General features: G+C 37.5%; 1 protein-coding gene across 1 annotated transcript in view; it reads left to right on the forward strand.

The window, feature by feature from the left end:
- The window catches only part of CLSTN2 (calsyntenin 2), a 233504-nt gene that overhangs the window by 117444 nt on the left and 94027 nt on the right, over positions 1-22033 (forward strand). The window contains exons 2-3 of the mRNA XM_037407422.1: positions 16470-16665; positions 18407-18615. Coding sequence (XP_037263319.1) covers positions 16505-16665; positions 18407-18615 — 370 coding nt within the window. The 5' untranslated portion in view covers positions 16470-16504. The remainder of the gene's footprint in view (positions 1-16469; positions 16666-18406; positions 18616-22033) is intronic.

Genomic DNA, 22033 nt, shown 5'->3' on the forward strand with positions numbered 1-22033 from the left:
ATTTCACCTTTAGTCATTCTGTTGTCACTGCAAGTTTAAATGTTAAACAAAATTACTGTTTAAGAAATACAATGGCTATAATACATAGATTTTTATGATCAACCTAGGTACTTCTTTAAAAGTATTTTAAAGGAGAGTCATTGCATGAATAACGGCATTGTAAAACTGGAGATGTAGCTCCAGTGTTTATTGTGCCTCAGCAATTTCCATTTTAAATGTCTTTAACATACAAAAAAAGTTTCCTTTTCTGAAGTAAAACTTTCAAAATTTGCATCTCTAATCTGTGGACAGAGTTGCAGACCAGATGCTGATGTCTGTAATACTTGCACAGTAGTTTTGCCTTTAATATTTTTTGCAGAGTGTCCTGAGCATCTCATAGCATGAGGTTCTTGGTGGTACCCAGTAGGGAAGAGGGCACAGATTCGTGGAGTTCTGGGTAGGGTGGGCTCCTGAGCCTGAACAGGCCCGGCAGCATACTGTATCTCAGGTAATCCCTTGATGAGAGTGGTCACAAATGGCCACATTGTATTCATAATGAACAAGATTTTTAGATCTTGCTCACGTACCCTGGGAGCTGATAAAATCGGGGGGTGGGGGCAGGACTTCTAGTTCCAAAAATATGTGTGTTTGTGTCTAAATTCAGGAAATCGTGACAGCACATGTCACGTGTTGATAGCACAGTCTGTCAAAGATCTCTCCAAAGCCTCTATCAAAGTAGGGCTGTGGTTGTGTTTTAATAGTCTTTTCCATGACCGTATTTTACTTCTGTTTTTAGGTTAGAAAAATAAAAGTCAGGGGGATACACTGTGGACACTGTGTAAAAATACCTGTATATGCCTGTGTCATGGCCAACAAAATCGCTTTTTGGGTGTGGTTGTATTCATGTATCTTTAATTTACAGCTCAACGTGCCAGTGACCGTGTAATGGTAAAAATAACTCTTAAGTTATCCTTTTGCAGTCTCTGGTATTTACACAAGACTCTTGCACGGCTTTTTACATGTACAGTGTGTATGCACTATTAAAACAATAAATGTTGGTGTGTTGCTTACATTAAAAAAAGGCATTGATGCTCTGAAATTTCCACTCCAAATGCCACATTTGCAGCTGTTACTAGGGATTATTGTGCTTATTTTGTTCCCTTACAGCTGTAAAAATAAAGTTTTCTGATGTCAGTGGAACAACCCTGTGAATAAACGGATGTGAGAGATCTAGTTCATCATTAAGAACAAAAAAATTCATTATCAGTTCTGTTACCAGATCGCCATGTACCCAGAATGTACAGCTGAGAAACAGAATGTTATGTTACGGTTTTAATAAAATATTTGATTCTTCTTTCCCCCTCACCATCTGCTGCCCCCTCCCGCACAAAGGAAAAAGGGGGAGGAGGGGAAACTGAAATTATGGACTAGAGCAGAGGGCAGTCATGTAAGCAGCTTGTCTGTAAATGCCTGCATGTTTATACATTTGTTCCACTATAGAAAGCAAACCGTAAGAAACCATTCCGCAAGACCTACTAAGCCTGGCACATATTTAATTAAAGTTTTAGTTATTCCTCAGTGTCACTGATTTACCTGATGTTGATGAGCAGATACTAAGGTTTCATCTGCTTTTGAGCTACAGTTCTTTTATATATTTGGTTTTTAGTTGCCAGTATTTTTCCACTTGCTCTCTGCAGTGCACATGTGTGCATACACACACTCTTCTGAGAATTCCCAGAATTCCAATGAAGAGGAGAAGGAGCTGCTACATCACCTGAAACGTGTCAAACCAGTTGGTTTCAGATATCATTGCTTAAACTTGTATAGTGCCACAGCTGGGAAGCTTTTTTACCCTATTTACTGATCGTGGTTTGTAGATGCAAAGTTGTGATTCAAAAATCACAACTTGTGAAAAATCAGTGCTTTAGTAACTTTTTTATTTCATTATAATCTCATTTATCAGACCTATAATATTCAAAATTCTTCAAGGGTTACTTGGCTACATATCTCTGTACAATTATAGCTGTTTAAGTAGTAAAAATCTGCTAAGTGAGCTATCATAATATCTGGACAAGTAACTTTGACAGTCGTAATATACTAGTTACATAACAATACAGGGAGGATGATGATTGTTACTGGGGTTTTTTTGCCAGTTGAGGCTGACTATTTTTCATTAACCGTGAAACAGATGTTAATGCATTTTGGACTATTTGAAGAGCTTTACTCAGGTGAGATTAACTACTTGAGAGCACCATGTTTCTCTGGGTTCCTTCTGGTCCACGGGACAGCGCTGTGCCCAGTGCCTCATGAAGCAGCCAGAAAAACAAGTGGGTATGTGGGTGGGCAATTTTTGGTCCTGACTCCAAGTTGTTCCCAGGTGTTTGCTAGGCTTTGTGCAGGGGGCCCCCATCACCTTATTGTGTGCAACTCTGCCCTACAGACAGAAGCCTTGGCACAAGCATGGCTGTTTCCCCTGTATTATTTCATTTCTAGGTGTTGTTTTTCTTTGCTGTGAGGTATCAGACACTGTTGTAATGTTTTTTTCAACCTGATCTCTCTATCTGCTCATGGTGGTAGAAGGACCTTGGAAAGGCTCCTGAGGGCCAGAGGTCACTGGGTGTGTGAGAGCAGGCACGGATTTCCCACAAGAAGAGCAGTTTAACCTGTGAGGAACTGGTTAAAATGCATATTTTGCAAAAAATGCCTAAGATGCAAACAGAGCTATGTACTATGTTTTTAAAGTGCATTGTTGTCTCTCTTTGTGTTTCATTATTTTCCTATGCATTCAGTTTGCAAACAAATAAACTTTTTCCTGTTACATCTATAAATTCAGCTCAGTCTTACAAAGTGAAAAAAAATTATTTAAAGATTTACTGGAAATAAAGATTCCTTGGGCTCTCACTGACAATCATTCAATCCCTTTGTCTTCAAACTATGCCCTTAAAAATACTTGTGCAGTCATGTTATTTTGCTCAAATACGATGACAGCTGGCCTGGTCTTCAGGCTTTGTAACCACCTGCAGTTTTCAGAGAAGTCCAGAGGATCAGCATTTACTCAATCTATCTGGAAATGAGGCTTTCTGTAAACAAGTCTGTTAATTATGTGCAAGAAGAAGCATGATCCAGTTTGCTCAGTTTTAGTTATGTGCTGTAGGGCTAGTAGGAGAAGCAACTGTAAACAGTTATTTGTCTCAGGAGAGTGAGCAGGTATGACTTTTGAGTAAAGAAAACAAAGTAGTCCAGATAACACTGCCATTATCAGTCATTTTTAGAAGACAACTTCTCACTGTGTTCATGGAACGAAAATACTGGGCTTTAGATGAAATTAGAATGTTCCAAAATATATAAGCCTTTTCATGGCATAGCTAACAGAGAAGCTCTTTTCAGCAAATGCCCTGACAAGCAGTTAGTCAGTTCCTCCTTCCAGAAGACCATTTGCCACCCAAAATTCAAGTCTGTAAATGTCTATTCTAAAAACTGTGCCAACACAGGATTTACTTCTCAGGGCTAGAGCCAGGGATTCACAAAGTAGTACTGGCGCAGCCAGTCAGATTCTCTTTGTCCAGTCATGATGGTGTAAATGCAAATACCACTGAATAATCTCTAGTGTTAACCACAGATATGGCTTTGAATTAACTTTACATCTTGATAAAATACTTTGTTTGTGTTTCCTACCAGATATATTCAAGTTAATATTATAATTTACTTCAGAAACTGCAAATATAATTTGTTTCTTTACATTGTTGAAGAGCAGTTAAATAGAAACTATATAGATATTTATTTGCACTTTCTAAATTGCTGAAATGATTTATTATTGTGCAATTTTCATGGCGTTACATTTTTATTGCTTTATATTGCACATGTTGGGTTTTAATAGTTGCATCCTTCATTCCATTAATTTCAAATTAAACATTAAATTGCAATGAAAGTTCAGTCATAGCTCCTAAAGCATAAAAAATAAGCTTTGCTCTTCACTTTCTAGAATGAAAGTGGGGATGGAATACAGACTAAGTAGAAAAATAATTTGTTCTCTCAGCAAGATCTGCAACGTTATACATAACAGCATCTGGTAACTGTGAGATCTGTGTTCATTTCTGTACTACAAGGTTTAGTTTTGTTGTGCTTCAGTTAATCAAGGATAATTTAGCCTTTAGCTGTTATGGATTTTAGCAGTATTCAGCAAGGTATTGCCTTTTGCCATTGAAACCAATGTAAATTTTGTACCTACTCAATAAGACCCTGGCTGTATTTTTTACTTCAACTCTATTTTCAGGTAGTTTTTTTTTTTTTTTTTTTTTTTTTTTTTTTTTTTTTTTTAATGTGGTATCTCATTTGCTCAAAAAACAGATACAGAAATGTTCTTGGGAGTTTACATTATAAAACATTTAAAGGGGCAGAGACTTATGTCTGTAATTAAAGGCATACTTCTCAAACCTCTGACATAAATCTTAACTCTTAGAGATGCAAAATATGCCAAAAGAGACAAAGACTTCAGGTAATTTAAAATAATAGATAAACCCAGGAATATTTTGATGTGGAGATGAAACTGAAACATGTGTCCGCAGCGTGGGTTGCTCCATGTTGAGATCAATTAGAAGCTATCGATTGAATTCCGTCCAGTTTTAGTCATTCCTGTGTGCATGGGCCTCAGGACTTTGGTGAGCAAGTGACTTATTCAGACACCGATTTGAGGCGGGAGGTGAGGGACCCACCCCTGTTACATCACAAGATATTGAAATATTGAAGGATCTTGTATGTTTTGAGCACAAGAAATTTAGTGATTAGAAATTCTTAGAAATTTGGAATTAAATCCAAGGATGAAATTCCAGACCTGTTATAATCTATGACAAGTGCTACATGTATGCAGAAGGGCTAGCATTCCCAGTGTCTTACATGTATAAAGAAGCAAAGAAGCATAATTTTTCTAAAATATTTAAAAAGAAAAAAAGGGGGCACAAAATGCAGCTGGGTATGGTGTCATCAACAGCTCTCAGACTAATAGAGCCAGAAACAGGCAGCAGAGAGGGAGCAGAAATCAAAGAGAAAGAGCAAAGTCATTAAATGTTTATAATGGAGTTGGTAAAAATATGATTTATCAAAAATACCGTTTTACTAAAGTAGAAGTATTTTCTGGGTGTTTTGATAGCTCTGCCATTTCTGCAGTGCTGATGGGGTTTCTGAGAGGACTGAATTGAAAAATCTGACCTTTCTCTGAAAACAGCTATTTTGATTCAGCTCAGTTTCATCAAAAGTTTTAAATTGTTTTTAATTTCACGTTGGGAAAAAAGCTAACGTGATCTTCAAAGCTGCTGAACAACACAATTTATGCCCTGTGTATAGCTCCTGCTCAGGAGAAAAGGTGAGGGCAGCAAACAGGATAACATCTAAGAGATACAGCAAGTAAGCAGGGTTTTTCAAGTATGTTAGATGGTAAAGAAACCCAAAACCCAGTGTTGAGCTCATTGTGGCTTTGAATTTACTGTTTAAAAATGAAGCTTTTTTGCATTACTGAATAATTAATATGCATAAGATATCCCATTGTAATATGTTAAAAGCAACAGAGACCCTATTTTTTTTTATGGAGTTCTTCATGATTGCCCTGTATCTACAGGCTTTATGCAGATGCAGTTTGTATATCCAGTATAGTTCCAAGTTTCTATATGGGAAAATATACTTTATACTACTAATAATCATACCATTATATGAAAGTAACGTTTCAAATCAACCTGAGATTTACTGGTTCACCATACCACCTACCATTATAAATACTATGTCAAGGGTCTCTGCATCTGAAATTGTTTTGGTGGCTGGAGTTCCAACTGAATCACTGAATATATCAGGACCTGTTGTGGTGGATACCCGTGCATTAAAAAGCAAGAATCTTACTAAATTCTGAGTAGGTGTAAGTTATTGTCTCAGAGAAACCTGAGATTTTGTGCTGTTTAAGTATTTGTGCTGTTATTAGCAGATCAGTTGCTCGAAGGCAGCTCTGGAAACAGTGAGGTGGGCAGCTCACACACCTGAGGTTCTCACATCTCTAATGTGTGAAATATTAAGCATGAACAAGCTAAGGCAGTCCTAGACAAAGCTGTGGTGTGGAGTCTCTCTTGGATTTCTGTGCTTAAACCCCAGGCTTTCTCATGAGCTACCTGTGAGCGACAATTCACTACGAACCTTGTCTGCATCAAACCGCAGCCATTTGCTGACTGAGCTGTGGTCAGTGGCTGGACCATTTGATAACTTACTGGTGATGGTGGGGGGAGCAACCGTATGCACAGTATAAAATGACACCGATACTTATCTTTATAAAACCATGGCAGGAAATAAACTATACAGGGGGAAAAAAAAAAAAAAAAAAAAAAGAGGAGGTTTTAAGGCTGAGGCGAGTAAGTTAAACTGAATGTATCTTTTTAGATCTATAGATAACAATTCTAAGTTAGAGTGCAAATGATGTTCTGGTGAGAGATCTGCATTTACCTTTGCATTTGATGAATTTGTTATCTTCACTATGTTATTTCCATTCTGATAAAAGGACAGATGCTATATTTTTGATGATGTTATTTTTCATTTGTGATGATACTTTGTAATAGAAGCATATGTGTTCAAAGTAACTTACCATGTCTAGAGATGCAGTTCAACTTACGACTTTATACTTGGAGCTGAGTATTTCAGATTAGTTAAAGACAGGCAAGTGGAAGTAAAAACAAATGAAAAAAAGCTGTGATCAGGGGAAACCATATGGTACTTTTGTAACAATTAAACTCAGTGCTCTACTGCACGTCTGCAAGATGCACAGATTAAACCCTTGTGCCCAGGCTCCATGCCAAGATTAAATTAATATTCCTAAGCTTTTTATTTAATCTGCTTTTGTAAGAAGAGGCCATAGCAGAGTAAATCCCTGAGTGAAATCTTGGGGATGTGTAAGCACTTTACCCCTTTCATAACCTCTCACTCACCGTATTCTCTCACAAGTGTTTTTATGGGCATAAGGTTGAAACAGTCCTGAGATACCTAATGTGCCTCTGACATATTTTACTGTGCATGTTAACAAGAGTTTAGAAGCCTGTGAAAAGATCCAATCTTCATAATTTCCTTTTTATCTCACGTCATATGTTGCCAATGCTGTGAAAATTCCATGATTATCCAAAGGTATTTCGCGTTGCACCTCTCCAATGCTTATTTTTGCAAACTTGATTTGTCTGCATACAGACTTTGGGGAAAATTCTGATAAAATTTCACTTTATCCTCATTTTAAAAAAATGTCCTTCATTTAAAAAAAAAAAGGCAAAAATAATTGCAGGAGGAACTTGCAGTCCTTTCTTTGTCTTATGTGCCCATCCAGAGTGCTCTCACTGCAGGCTTTCTAGCTATGAGACAGCCAGGAATCAGCACCTGTTCGTTCAAGCACAGCACCTTTCTAATGTGAGTTCTTGATTTCTGGCTTAGAGCTGGTGGCATCCAACTGGCTGCAGACTGCCATTTGCACGTAGCCTCAAATGATCACCCGTTGCTCTCGGGTGATTTTTTAATGGCATTCTTTTATCATTGACAAATTACAAATCTGAGGAAAAAAAAGAAGGTGAATGGTGCCCTCAAAATATTACCATGCTGGAAGAAGGACACAGGTCTATTGATAACCAGTAGCAACCCTTTATTTCTGCCTCATTTTTCTGTAGAACCTAATACTAATTTCTGTTTTGGTCTACGTGTTTGGAATTATTTTATGGTTATTATTTTTGCAAGACATCCCTAGCTCCTAGTACTTGCTTCTCCTTTGATTTGTGCAGTGAAGTCCATTGCTTATATTATGTCCTAACCAGTCCAAAGTTCCTGATATAGTTCTCAGGTTAAAGCTGACTGATACCTTTGAGTAAAAAAAAGCAGAAAAGCGAGTTGATCATTCACTGTGTGCTTTGAGTTAGCCAACTATACTCCAAAACAACACATTTTAAATTATTCAGGGGAATAATTTTAATAAATGCAACATTTTCTAAGCTTCTTTATTTCAGAAATTCTCTGCCTTGATATAGGGCCCCAGGGAAAGTGGTTTAATTAAAAAGTAAGTTTTTCTGTCAGTCTTCTGAGTCCTCAATAGACTAAACAGCTGCTGATTTCCTAATCTGAGTGTGACATGATGCTGTTCATTTTCTTATTTATCTCTGTATATCTCACAAGGGAGCCAAATCTAGCAGGTCGTGTTGGTGCACCTGTCCTGCTGCAGAAAATATTTGTGTTGGATTTGCCTCCCAGACTGCAGGAATTCTGTAAGCAGTACATATTTGCTAGACAACATTCCTAATCCTAGGTCTTCATTGAATTTGAAATTCTGGTCACATTATACATAATTACGTACTTTTATGTATGTTATTAGCATTTGTCCTTTAACAGCTGAGCAATACTTAGTAGCTAGAAATTATTGCAAGTGTTGTAATAACCATTTTAATCTGACATGCTGAGGCCTCTAAGTCTCTCTTATAAAAATAGGATCACCCTTTTCAAAGGATACGCACAGTAAAATGGGTCAGTGCTTCACTAGACAAGTTATCTCTTATTTTTTTCAGTGTAGACCTCACTAATCTAAATGTGAAACAGCTTCCCAATCCATCTTTCAGACACAGATGTGGAATTAGGGCAGTGGTAGCATGTGGGCTTCTGTGTTTACTGCAAGATGATGTCTGAAGCAATGCAATGTTTCATCTGCTACAGCAGCAGGAAATCTGCAATCGCTGGTTGCAAATGTTGCAGCCTCAAGTGAACACTAATCAAATAAGGCAGGTAGTGTGTTTGTTATTGATACCTGTGAAAAAGTAGGTCCGAAAATAACCCAATTGGGAACAGAGTAATAATGCTCCACTTAGCTTCTGGATGTGAATAAAGTTCCTTTTATTAGTGTGCTTTTTTGCAGGTTTAACTGCGTAGTTGCAGGATTATTTTTCAAATAGTTCATTATAATATGGTATTCTAAAAAATGGCAAGGCAGATGTTTCTCAGCAATGATCATGTAACTGTTAAAAGTGACTGTGCTCTGCCTTGCAGCATTTTTACTAAATTGGGCAGCTGTTTCTATATGTTGAATGTGTGTTTGTGTGATACTCAGATGCATTGCTGAATGCACAGGATACTTTTAAATGTGAAACACGAGGTTAGCAAAAGCCTCCCATTGCTGCAGGTGGGCGTGGATCTCCATATATTAATTATAATAGTATACTTTCTTGGTACTGTCCTTAAATTCATTCCTTTTTGCTTTCTTTCTCTCTTGAATCTTGAAGATTTCAAAAAGAAGAAAAGATTAGGAAGTATTTGAGGTTATTTGCAGTAGAATGTTAAATTTGATATGCATTTGGTTGATGGGAGGAATGATTGGCAATATTTTATATTTATATGCTTTTAGAATAGGTGTTTGATAACTGTATAGCCTCTAGTTAATTAAGCACATCTTTATGTGCAGAAACCTTTACCTCCTTGTTATATGTTTTTTTGATCCACCTCAATATTTATTGCAGTCTTCAAACAAACATGTACCTGTTCTCCATCATTTAAGCTGTAGTGCAAGGATCTCTTGTGCAGATCCAAGTGTACAATATGACCTGTTCTGCATCTAAGCAGTGGTGGTCCCATTTCCAACAAGAGCAACATGGTCATATATCTCTCTGTAATCACAGCACATCCATAAAAATTGCACTTTTTAAACAAGCTTTTTTTTTAAAAAAAAAAGAGTAGAGTAGGTTTTTCAGGTGCTTGGTTGTTGAGTGCCTTCATGACCTCAGTGATTTCCCTGGGAAACTTATTGTGGAGCCAGGAATAAACACAGATACGACTGCTGCTTATATGCTACCCACAGAACTATCATTTTAGCCTAAGCAATTGGTCCCTGCTTCAGCAGAAGAATGAAGTCTGGTTCGTTTGGTGTGAGCTTATGGCAACAATGAATCACTTGAAGTGCGGGTGCAGTTTTCTCCACTTTCCAATTTCAAATCCATAGAATAGGAAGGGTAGCAGTGGATTTATGCTCTTGCTTTGCAGAGCTTGTTGCCCATAAAATTAGATACGAGGAAATAATAATTTTTGTATTTTATTAAGATATGAATACATTCCTCTGTTTATGATTTCAGTATTGCTTTCCTGGATTTTAGTATTTCAGTATGAGTTTAATAGCTTTGACTTCAATGATTTGGAAAAGCACATACACTACTTACTGCCTTACTTCCCCCCAATCCTTAAAGATATTTTACATCTCTAATTATTATTTTGCCTCCTTTTCCTAAATGACTACCCTTTCCTCCCTCAAAATGTAACCTATGTTATCTAATTACTTAAACAGTAGCTACAGCTTATGATAGAAAAACTTGTCGAAGTAGTAAACCTTCCCAGTTGTATGGAGACAATAAAAGTCAGCAGCTCTGCACTGCAGGAATTGTTTGCAGGATTCCGGCAGAGAAGCCTGTGTACAGTTGTTATCTTGGAAGGCTGGATTAAAAATAAAGAGAAATGGCAAACCCTATACAAATTTATTGAAAAACCCAACATTGACTGCATACAGTGGATCCATGCTGCATGTCTGAGAAAATGGGTATCTAGTTGAATAGTAGTCCGAACTGCATTGCTTATTTGCAGATTTCCTTCCAATTGCCAACAGAGATCTTTGGTGATTGATATTCAAAGAACAGTGTGTGTGTGTTTGGATGTCCATCTGTATGTGGAGAGAGCATGTGTAAAAGGTTAAAGATTCAAATTTGATTCAGACTAAAAGTATTTTGATTTTGTTGACAAGAGTGGTTTTAAAACCTGTAGTCATAGCAAGGGGTAAGTCTTATCCACAAGCGAATTCATATGGTTTATAAAATTTTTGGAAGCCTAATTCTGCCATGTAGTATATGAAGAATATTAATTGCTCATGGTTGTCAAATACCTCTGTTATGACATGATGGATCTATGTAACTGAATCACACAAAGGGTGAAGGACACACAAAAGGGAAAAAACCCCAGTGTTGTTATCATTCATATGCAAGTCTTAAGAGGTCATTGTGATGTTTTGGTCGTGGTGTTCCTGTCTCTTTTCTTGAATTGAAACTCAAGGTGCATCAATCCTGAACGAAGTATTTGTCTGTTCTAAAGTGTGAGTGGATTTGTTTGTGATCACACGACTTTGATTCTTAGGCACTTTGGGATCTTTCAGGGACATTGTGCTTGCTTCAGGAAGTATAAAACCACAACCTTTATTCTAAATAAATGATCAGCTATGTTGATTTGTGCATCTGAGGAAAACACACATAAAAGTATAATAAAAGGTTAGAGAGAATAAAATCAGAACAGGATATGAATATAAATGAGTAATTTTGTCAGCAGTGAACTAATGAAACCTGGTTTCCTACGGGTCTGAGTTTCATATTTGAGTTACTGGTACCAAAAAGGTGCAAGATAGAATTGAAACTTTTGTTGTTGAGCTTTTGCAAGGTCTCTGTCACCCCTGCACTATTACTGTAGCTTCTCTGTATTGTGTGGCTATGTAATTTCATAGCACTTGTGGGAAACAACTCATCTTTTTAAAATGTAGCTGAAATTAGTAAATGCTGTGGGAATTAATGGCAGGAACAAATTCATGTGTGTATGTTCACACATGTAGATGTGTCCTGAACACAGCTGTGTAAACTCTATTCCATAAGCAATCATAAGGCCAATGCAGAAGACAGAACATGCAGGGAACTCTGCTTGGAGTTAATCATAGAACCATGGAGTCATTTAGGTTGGAAACAAGCTTTAAGATCCTTGAGTCCATCAGTAAACCCAGCACTGCCAAGCCCACCACTAAACCCTGTCCCTAAGTGCCATATCAACCCGTCTTTTAAATGGCTCCAGGGCTGGTGACTCAGTCACCTCCCTGGGCGGCCTGTTCCAGTGCTTTACCACCCTTTCAGTGTATCCAATGTAAACCTCCACCATGCAGCCTGAGGCCCTTTCCTCTTGTCCTATCACTTGCTATTTGGGAAAAGAGACCAACCCCCACCTGATGGCAGCCTCCTGTTGGGCAGCTGTAGGGAGAAGTAAGGTCTGCCTTGAGTCTCCTGTTTTTTCCAGGCTAAACAATCCCGGTTCCCTTGTGAACTTCATTGTCTTTTCTTGGACATGCACCGGCACCTTGATGTCTTTCTTGGACTGAAGGGCCCAAAATTGAAAACAGTGTTCAAGGTGCGGCCTCACCAGGGCTAAGGGGGACAATCACTGCCCTTGTCCTGCTGGCCACACTATTTCAGGTACAAGCCAGGTTGCTGTTGGCCTTGGCCACCTGGGCACACTGCTGGCCCATGTTCACCTGGCTGTCAACCAGCCCCCCAAGTCCTTTTCTGCCAGGTGCCTTTCCAGCCACTCTGCCCCCAGCCTGTAGAGCTGCCTGGGGTTGTTGTGACCCAGGTGAAGGACCAGGCACTGAGCCTGGTTGAATCTCATAGAATTTGAAACATTTGGTGATTCCTGAGTCATGTAGAACTTTTGGCTTTTATTAACTATTGATGAAAATGATCAAATGGCAGAGATCCCAGCTTTTCACTTGAAGTCTTCAGTAGTCTTGGTGTAATGAAAGCTGAAGAAAAAGCAAAGGTAGCTGTGAAAGGCCAAATTAGCATGAAATTTTTTAAATAACTTACAAAATTGAGTTCAAGTAAATAAATCTGTGTAGTTGTTGAAGGAGTAACATTGGGGATTTTTGTTTCTACTGAAGTGTGAGTTTTGCTTTTCATATAAAAGGCAGTAATTGTAATAAAATTTTGTTGATTAAGGCTTATAATCACTAAATCTTGCATGTAGATGTTGCTGAATATGAAACATTGTCTTTAGCAATTTGTAAACATTGGATAGATTTGTTGGTTATCTTTCAGAAATTATAAACTGTCAATAGCTTTTTCAGGGAATTATAATTTTTACAGAGGAAATACAAATAGTATCCTGGTGATTGTAATATAGCGAGTAACTAGTGCTCTCAGCTTCAAATAATGTAGACTTCAAAGTTTGTGGGTGCTTTGGGCTAATGCTAATCTGAATGATTTGAAGAGAAAACATAATGTCCAGAATCTAATTAACACACAAATTGAAATGAATCAACTCTTGGTAAAGTTCAACCATGTAACCAGAAAATTTTATAGGAAGCAACTGGAATTCCTCAAGTTGTACATCCTGACCCTAGAAGAAGAGATATTTTCCCTCTACCCTGAGCACAATGGCTATAGGTTTTCATGGCTGTGCTTCTACCTTGATGTGGTATCACCAAGTTATCCCTATTTTATCAGCTCCCTCTCTCCACCGTTTTTATGATCACTAAATCCTATATCCACATGTTCCCAAACCCATTCAAATGAAAGTAAGAACTAGGGTTAATATTTTGCTGTGTTGTCTGTTGTAGAGAAAATAGTGTGCCAATTTGCACTCAAATTATTTCAGCCTTACAAAGGAGAAGGAAGGTGGGTGGTTCCAAGATCTGAATGTGGTGGTTTTGGAACTGGAATGGTGAGCTGGAATAAGAGAGAGAGCCTGTCTCCTTTTCCTCAAATGAATTATGTAAAAATACATAGCTAGGAACCGAGATTTACTGTAATAGAAGTTTAGCAGAATTCCTATTGATATCATGTAGGTCTGGGTTCAGCTCAGCTGGATTTAAAATAAAGCCCTGTAGCTCCATTTAATAATGAAAAATAATATATTTAAAAAACACTACTTTTCATGCCTAGTAACAGTAGTTCTATATATCTGTAAATGTATGATGTGTGTCTCAGTGCAAATTAGACCTTATTTAATTTTCTGCTTTGTTACAGCTGTTACAACTCTGTTACCATTTCAATTTCCAATATAGTTATTAAGGCACCTTTTTAGAATAATTTTTTACTATACATTTTCATTTTTCAACTGTGTTAACTCATGTCATTGGAAACAGTAGTAGAATCTTGCTTCTGAAAAAAATTACCTAGTTTTTAAAACATACACAGTTTTTTTCATGTAAGTAGGTTGTTGTAGTCAGAATCTGGAAGAGTGTGTGCGTTTTTTACAGTGTGTTTGCAAATATCTCCCCATACCCATGCAGCTGTCACTATCTTTGTCAAATGGGAATATAAAAGTCAAAATTAGAGTTATATATAAAGCTGAAGTATCTAGCATAGGAGCAGGACTTAGAGAGACTTAAAATATTTGCTGAGAACTAATTAGAACGTGTGCTGCTTCTATGATTACTTTGCATCAGGCCTCTGCATTTGGAGAGGAAAAAATGATGAACATTTACATTAAGGCTGAGAGAACTTATTTTCTGCCCTGAGCTACTTCTATTTTCTTGAGAACAGTAGGCTTGGAGGTCTGCAAATGCTGTATTGTTTACAGTCAAACAGAGGATCAATAAAATAATAAACATAAACCACTGAAGTTATGATTTCTGTTGAAGGACTGTGCATCTGAGCAAAACTTTGTCATTGAGGAGCTATGAAGGCCACTGTTATAGAATACAACAAATAGTATTTTTCCATTAGACTCCCCACATTTACACTGTTATTTTTATATTCAATTAAAACTGAAATCTACAATATCATTTTACAAGAATGTTTCATTTTGAAGTTGCAGGAAAATTAGGATACTTTTTTTTCAAAGGTATCTATAACAAAGTGATCGATACCCACAATCAAAGCTGAACAAACTGCTTCACTTCAGCCTTCTCTTAATCTTATGCTTTGTTTCCTATGCAACAGTTCACAAACATTTTGGAGTCTGCTTTTATGGATATGCAAAGTATTAGTCTTTTTCAGAGTCTGATTCTGAGAGTAAAATCCATTCCTTCTTCTACAGCCCACGTATTTGGCCTCATTGAGGGTGAAGGTAAAAGAGCTTTGGGAAGAGCAGCTTTCGTCTGCCTCGGAAAACCACCGCACCCCTTCATGCCACTTGAGTGAGTGGATGGAGCAAGCTAATGTCCAAGCAAATACTTAATGTATCTTCCAAGTGCCTCTTAATTACCTAAACAACTGTGCACTGGTCCTGTAAAGACATGCATAGGACAGATTACAATTGTTAGGTGTGGAATTCATCTGTCTAAATGTCAGTCTATGTAGCTGAGCTTAGCTTCAGCTCCCATCATAATAAAGGGAAACCTTTGTGGTGGTGGTTGAGGGAATATCCTAAAATGCCTGTATTTATATTCTGACTGTACCTAATCCCACTCTCCCCACACACATACCCTTCCCATTTTTATTTTCTCACACATAATAGGAACTATGAACTCCAGCACTTTTATAAAGTCACTGTCTACTCTCTTCTCTAAAAATACACAGTGTATTCTAATAGAAAGAGAGAGAGAGGAGCCAGGCTTGAATTAGAGGTCACAGATTCAGAGTTAATTTAGAATTTGGCAGTTGACTCAGATATGATTGGCAAGGAGATTTCTAAAAGTCTGCAACTGTAAATTGGAAATAAATGGAAAAGGATTACGTGAGTGGGGGACAGCTTTGAATCCGTAATGTATGTCCCAAGACTAACTTGCTCATAAAGGAACATGTGTTTAATGTGTCATAAAAATATTTAAGCCACATTGGTCTTTGTATAAATATTTCATTTTTAAAGTTGGATTCTGGAGTGGCTAAAAATGAATTCAGTGTGCATATCCTTGCCACCAGTATGAAGGATGAAAAAAAAGGATCACCAGAAACAGGGGTTTTTTTCCATCTTCTAGACTCATTTTCTCACAAGTTTTTTATGTTGTCTCCTGTGTCCAAATAATTTTTTTTAGTCGTTCCTATATCATCTACTTTGTTATATATTCCTCTGAGAGAAGCTATGGATCTATTATATTAGGAGACAGTTTGGAGGCAGAGTGAGTTGCTGCCAAGAAGGCATTCATGTGTGAGTGTGTGAATGTGGGTGGGTAACTGAGGCGTACAAAAGGGATACTTGTCTCTGTTCTTTCAACTGATTTGTTCCAAAGATGATATATGTCTATAAATAAAGCAAGATGTATTTTGAATGTGCCCATGTTCTGCATCATTAATTTTTTCACTGTTGGGAAACTATAAACTGCAAGAATCTGAACATCTGCTACCACCTGGCAGCTCAAATGGCTCAAGGAAGGAGTGACAGCAGCTAGAGAAGACCACATCTAAAATATTATCTATTTTTCTTTCTGTTATTTTCTTTATCTAAATACAGTCATCTTAATTTAGCTCAACACTGATGTTAGTACCATAGGAAACTAGACTAGGGAATAGTCTCTAGGGCTTTTAGGAACCATTTAGTAATGACAGAGGAAGAGGGAAGTACGTGCCCAGGGCTGTGCTCCCCAGATCAGGCTGTATGAGCACATGGCTAATGGCCCTGCTGGATTGGGGTATAAACTGATGCCTGAGTCTGTAATAACCCCATCTATAACAGCATGTGAAATACAAGTGAGTGCTAACTTCTCCAGTGTCGCTCTAGTGGATAAGGCTTAGACCTCCCTGGTTATGATTGTTTTATATTATTTCCCACAGGTGAAATTTGTGCTTTTAAAATCCATGGACAAGAAATGCCCTTTGAAGCTGTTGTGCTAAACAAGACATCTGGAGAAGGTCGTCTTCAAGCAAAAAGTCCTGTTGACTGTGAATTGCAGAAGGAATACACATTCATCATCCAGGCCTATGATTGTGGATCGGGACCAGGTGGAACAAACTGGAAAAAATCTCACAAGTGGGTAAAACTTAAAAGATTTATTTTTATTTTTTTTACTTTGGTGTACATTTACTTTACAGTACAGATAAATGTTGAAGGACTCCTTTTTCTATTGTAGTCAGGTATAAAGCAAATAAAACTAAGATGAGCCATTGTTGCAATAGTTCATCCACTTTTTATTCCTTTTTTCTTTTAGAAAGTATTTTTCTTTTTTTGCCTCCTGCAGTTTGACCCATTCTGCAATGGTTCCAGTTAAAGCTTTTAACAGGATTGTTGTTCAAGTGGAAAATGCATCTCAGTTTTGGTTTGTTTTTCCATTCTTGGTTTCACATTAAAAACAGATCATCCAGGACATGGAAAGATAGCTTTTAATTGATGCTTAAAAATTCTAAATAGGTTTCCTCTCCATTTATCTCATTAATGGTAAGAAAAGATACATCACCTTTTTTTTTTCCCCGTATGCTCATGTATATAACCTGCAGCAGTGTTGCCCTTGCACAGTGTGTTGCTGACCTCAGCTTTTGGACAGCAAGTCTAAGAAGAATTAAAAAACTCTTGGAAGAGGAGGGTACGGGAGGTTAGTAGGTGGTGTTTTTTACTGTGGAGCCAGTTTACTGCATAAGTTTCAGTAGCGCAGTGCCTTTTTTCCCCTTCAATTCATGAAACCAAGCTCCAGACCATTTGTCATTAAAGATTAATTTAACTCGCATGTAGATGTGTAACTGCTGTACAAATTGTTCGTTTTGCTGAAAGCCATTTAAATAAATGATTAATAGTAATCATTCTTCCTTTTGCTCGTTCAGGATACATGACAATTAAAAATGTAATTAGCTTTATAATGCATGCTGAACTTTTTTCAGGATATTTAAAAAGGATACACATTTAGAAGGAAGCCTGTAGTACGAAATAACCATCAAATCACAGAAACAGTTTTTGCTTCATATTATTAAAATTTATAATGTTTTTTCCTTGCATGTCAGTAAGAAGCTAGTATGTTCTGTTTGTGGAAAATTTTGGTCAAATCCTGACCAAATTAAACCTGGCCCATTGGGACCAGACTTTGTTATGCTTTCTTGTAATGGTTTGTATACTAAACCACATGGTAAGCTAGGCTGGCTGGGGCCCCAACCTTCAGTACTGGCTCTGGCATTGAACTAGAAAGTCCTTTCACTGCTCTGTGCCTCTGTTACCTTGCCTATCAGAACAGATATCAAATTCTTTCAAAGGCAGGCCTTTAGAGTTTGCTTTTTAAATACTAAAGGCCTGATATTTTTGACCCTCAATGGTGTACATGTACAATGGTGTAAGTAATTAAAGGATGAGATAATCAGCAGAAGGAGAGAGCCTTATTTAATATCGAAGAATGTTCATTAACTGACCATTTTTAGGTAATGAATATGTAAGACTACTGTAATTCTCTTCCTCTTTTTTTTTTTGCGGGGGGGGGGTTGTTAACTGATTTTATACTGCAACGATATCATTGACTTCTGCTGGGGTCCATTTTAAGAGGCAGAGTGATTTTAATAGGGAGCACCATGAAGCCCTCTCTCTATGTGCTGTGGCAATAGTTTTTTTCCTAATGCTACATTAAGATACTAAGCTGGGCAAATTGAACATAGGTGTTCAATAATATATCATTTAGCAGATGTTCACACAGTTTTCTAGATATATTAGTTTTTTTCAACTTTTTTGAAAGCAGACAGTGAGTTATGTGTCATAATAAATTAATTTTTCTCTTTGATATGTTTACCTATTTTAGGGCAGTGGTCCATATCCAGGTAAAGGACGTCAATGAGTTTTCACCAACTTTCAAGGAGAGTGTATATAAGGCCACCGTGACAGAGGGAAAGATCTATGACAGCATACTGCAGGTAGAAGCCATAGACGAGGACTGTTCCCCACAGTATAGCCAGATCTGCAATTATGAAATTGTCACAACTGACGTTCCTTTTGCCATTGACAGAAATGGTGAGTATGGAGGAGGAGCTCTGCAACAGCGGTAATTTCTGTAAGTGATGTAATTACCTATTGATACTAGCTGATAACCTGGCTTGAGTTTTAACTCAAGAGAGTAATCCTTTCCTCATCTCAGAGAACGAAGGATCTGTCACACTGGGAAATTCCATCCTTTTTATGTGAGACTTGGTCAGAAAGTAGTAATGTACTGTGGAAATTAAACCCCCAATTTTAGATGAGCAGTATGTTTCTCTGTTACTCAGTCCATTATCTTAATTGTCTCAGATGTGGTTTTCCATCCAAGTGATGGCATTTCCTAATGCAGCATGTAGCCCTACCTAACGGGGTTTATTCACTGGTTTATAGCTGGTGCCATTTTTCTGAACTTTCTGGAGCAGAGTCTAAATGTAGAATTTACAACATTCTGGATATGTTTATTGTTTATTAGAACTTGCAGGCTGTGGGTCCATTTGTGGTGCTTCCCAAAGCAGATCTGTTATTCTGCGGTATGGAAGAAAATATGCTTTGGACAAGAAGTATCATTTTTTTAATGGTTACATATTTTAGGTATTTTTCTGATTTATATAGTATTATAAAAAAATAATAAACCATATAAGTTTTCCATATGCAACAATTTTTTACTTTGGTGGCCCTGTCTGCCAGCTTCCCACTTTTCCCAGTCAAACTCTCACCAGGGAAAAGCACAGAACTTGACACTGAGTTCAGGAGAGGTAGCTGGGCTGCATTAAAAATGTGTTGAAGATCCTCCCTCCCATTCTCTGCTCGATTCAGACAATACAAAATAGTAGCTCTGTCTTTCACATACTTCAGCAGTCCCATATTGGCATCACTTTATAGATGAGTCCTTGTTATAGATATTCACTTGTGCAGAAGTTCAAATAGAAATTCCCGTGCTCACAGAACTTGTTTCCCTGGATTAAGCACCCTGTGTGCACGCCCAGCAATGCTCTGATTTATCCTTCCTAACAGAAGTATTTAATCCATGTTGTATGTAGGAAGGGAATACTTTTTGGAAATTGATTTTTGGCCAAATTGGAAATCGAAAGTATGCATGGAGCTACTGTTTTCTCTAAGCAGTCATTTTCACATTGGAATGTTTCATAAAAATCTTTCCCCTATTAAAAAATTAGTCATGTTTATTTGTGCAGTTCTTGCACAATGCACTGCTGAGCATCAAAAGATAACAACCTGTTGGCATCGATAAACTGTAAATGGTGTTGAGGAAAAAAGCTACCTTGTTATATTTCTCCACTGGGAGGCAAGTATACTATACAGGAGGTATAATCTTAACAAGTATGCTTGTGTTTAAGTAAATGAGGTCAGCTGGCACAGTAATTTTTTGCCAGAGCAATAGCACAAAGGATGTTTTACTGGAAATGGGTATTTGGAAATAGATAATTGTGTGCAAGTCTCTAGAAGCTTTTCCTCTCTATGGGTTTGTTATTTTTTTTTTCTATTTGTGAGATTTACCATCCTGTCATAAAAGGAAATTCTCCATTTTTCTATTTGAAGCCATTATTTTTCCTGAGCTCCATGAGACTTGCCAGTATGGGGCTGGTTACTTACACAAGTCGCAGGTGGTTTCATAATTTCTTACCAGGTTTTTCAGAGATATCGTGGATAAATAATACACTGAGATTAGCATGACACAGAGCAGGCATTTCTAGTGCTTATGCCTTTTCAGCTCCTATCACGCAGTGCAGCTGGCTCATGAGTGATCATGAGTTTCTTACAGTTGGAGGGATGATCAAAAGCATGTGAAGCATCAGGAATCCTTGGTTACGTCTTTGTCCTCGTGTACCTGGGACCTGCTTTTCAGCAAAGGCAATGAGAAAATCACGACTTTAAAGCCTGCAGTAAATAATTGGTTTAAGTTGTAATGGTTGCCGTTCCTTGGTTGTGAATTCAATTAATATTTTTTGATCTATTTGTTCATTAAAAGAACAGTGTTGCCACAATCAACAGTAATTGCAGTCTAATTTGCGATTTTTTTTAGATAATGGTAATTGCTTAAAGCCACTGGGATTAGAGACAGAGTTAGAATAGATGGTTGCACTTTTATTTTGCGACAGAAATATGTTGCTTAGTTCCAACACATTTCACTGCTTAGAATGTCTATGCCAGCTGATATAAACTTTCTCTGGTGCAAATTCTTTGGCATTGTGCCTGTTTCTGTTACATATAGGATGCTTAAAATAGATGTATGAGATGCCTGGGACTGTCTGTTAATACTGTACTAATTAGGATTTTGTTTATAGTTCTTCTGCCCATTGTGAAAACAAATTAGGTTCTTGTGTCTTCTGCAAGTTATGATTTTTTTCCGATTTTTAGTAACATAAGTGTGGAATATCATTGCCCAGAAAGAGTATTTAACTGGATGCTCTAGAATTAAGTCTAAATATTGCAGAGGGCTGCAAAAGCAGGGAGTGCGTGAGGAAAACATGCCATTGTCAGTCCCTGATGAGACTGATCACCAGCAGCCTGTGAAACTAACCACAAATGGAGGCCTTTAGAAAGATGAACATGCTATTCTATCAACTTTTTTGTTTTGGCAGACCATTGTCTTTTTAGGCAAAACTTATTTCTTGTGTCTACAACAACCCGGGGAGCATTTTATTGTCTTGAAAAATTGTATTACACGTTGGGGAACATTTGTAGAAAGGAAGAGAGAATCTTCCAGAGCGTAGCAGTGCACATCACCAAACTGTGTGAAGCAGAAGTGCGTAAGCACCCAGCACTGGCACGGGAAGCAGCATTCAGCTCAGGTGTAGTTCTTGTAGACCTTTGTAAGTTAGGCACCTAAAGGTAGGTATGATAAAGCTTCCCATTTACACCTGGCAGCTTTGACCCCTGGTATGTAATTTCTTTGTGAATAAAATTATGTTGTGTTATGAAACCATAACACCGAGAATTAACTCTTGTATACGATGAGCATAACTTGGAAGGTAATGAACTGTTGGTTATAAAATACAGTCATGTAACGGCAAAGGACAAATTTGTGCTTTGCTATGCAAAGAACTGGGACTAAAGGTATAAAATACATGTTTTAAGAGACTTTTGCATGCAGCTTAGTTTAGTTGTCAGCAGAGAATCTCAATCAAGTCAGTTATCATATCAATATTGTGTAGGCTTTTTTTCAGGTAACAGAAGAATTAAACTACAATGCACAGATCTGTTGTAATGCCAGCAGAACATTTTTATGCATTTTCTGCCTTCATTTGTCAGGTATCACAGTCAGATAATCACAGAATTCAGATAGAGATACAAATTCAGCCACGGATCTGACCTACTTTCTTCTCTAAAATGGGAGTAACTGTATTTGCCACCCACCACTGGGAAGCACTTCACAAATACATGCTCAGATTGTTCAATAGAAAGATGAGTTACTGACTTTCCTGTCCAGTCAGCA

Source organism: Falco rusticolus, chromosome 13, assembly GCF_015220075.1.
Source record: "Falco rusticolus isolate bFalRus1 chromosome 13, bFalRus1.pri, whole genome shotgun sequence".
NCBI classification, from domain to species: domain Eukaryota; kingdom Metazoa; phylum Chordata; class Aves; order Falconiformes; family Falconidae; genus Falco; species Falco rusticolus.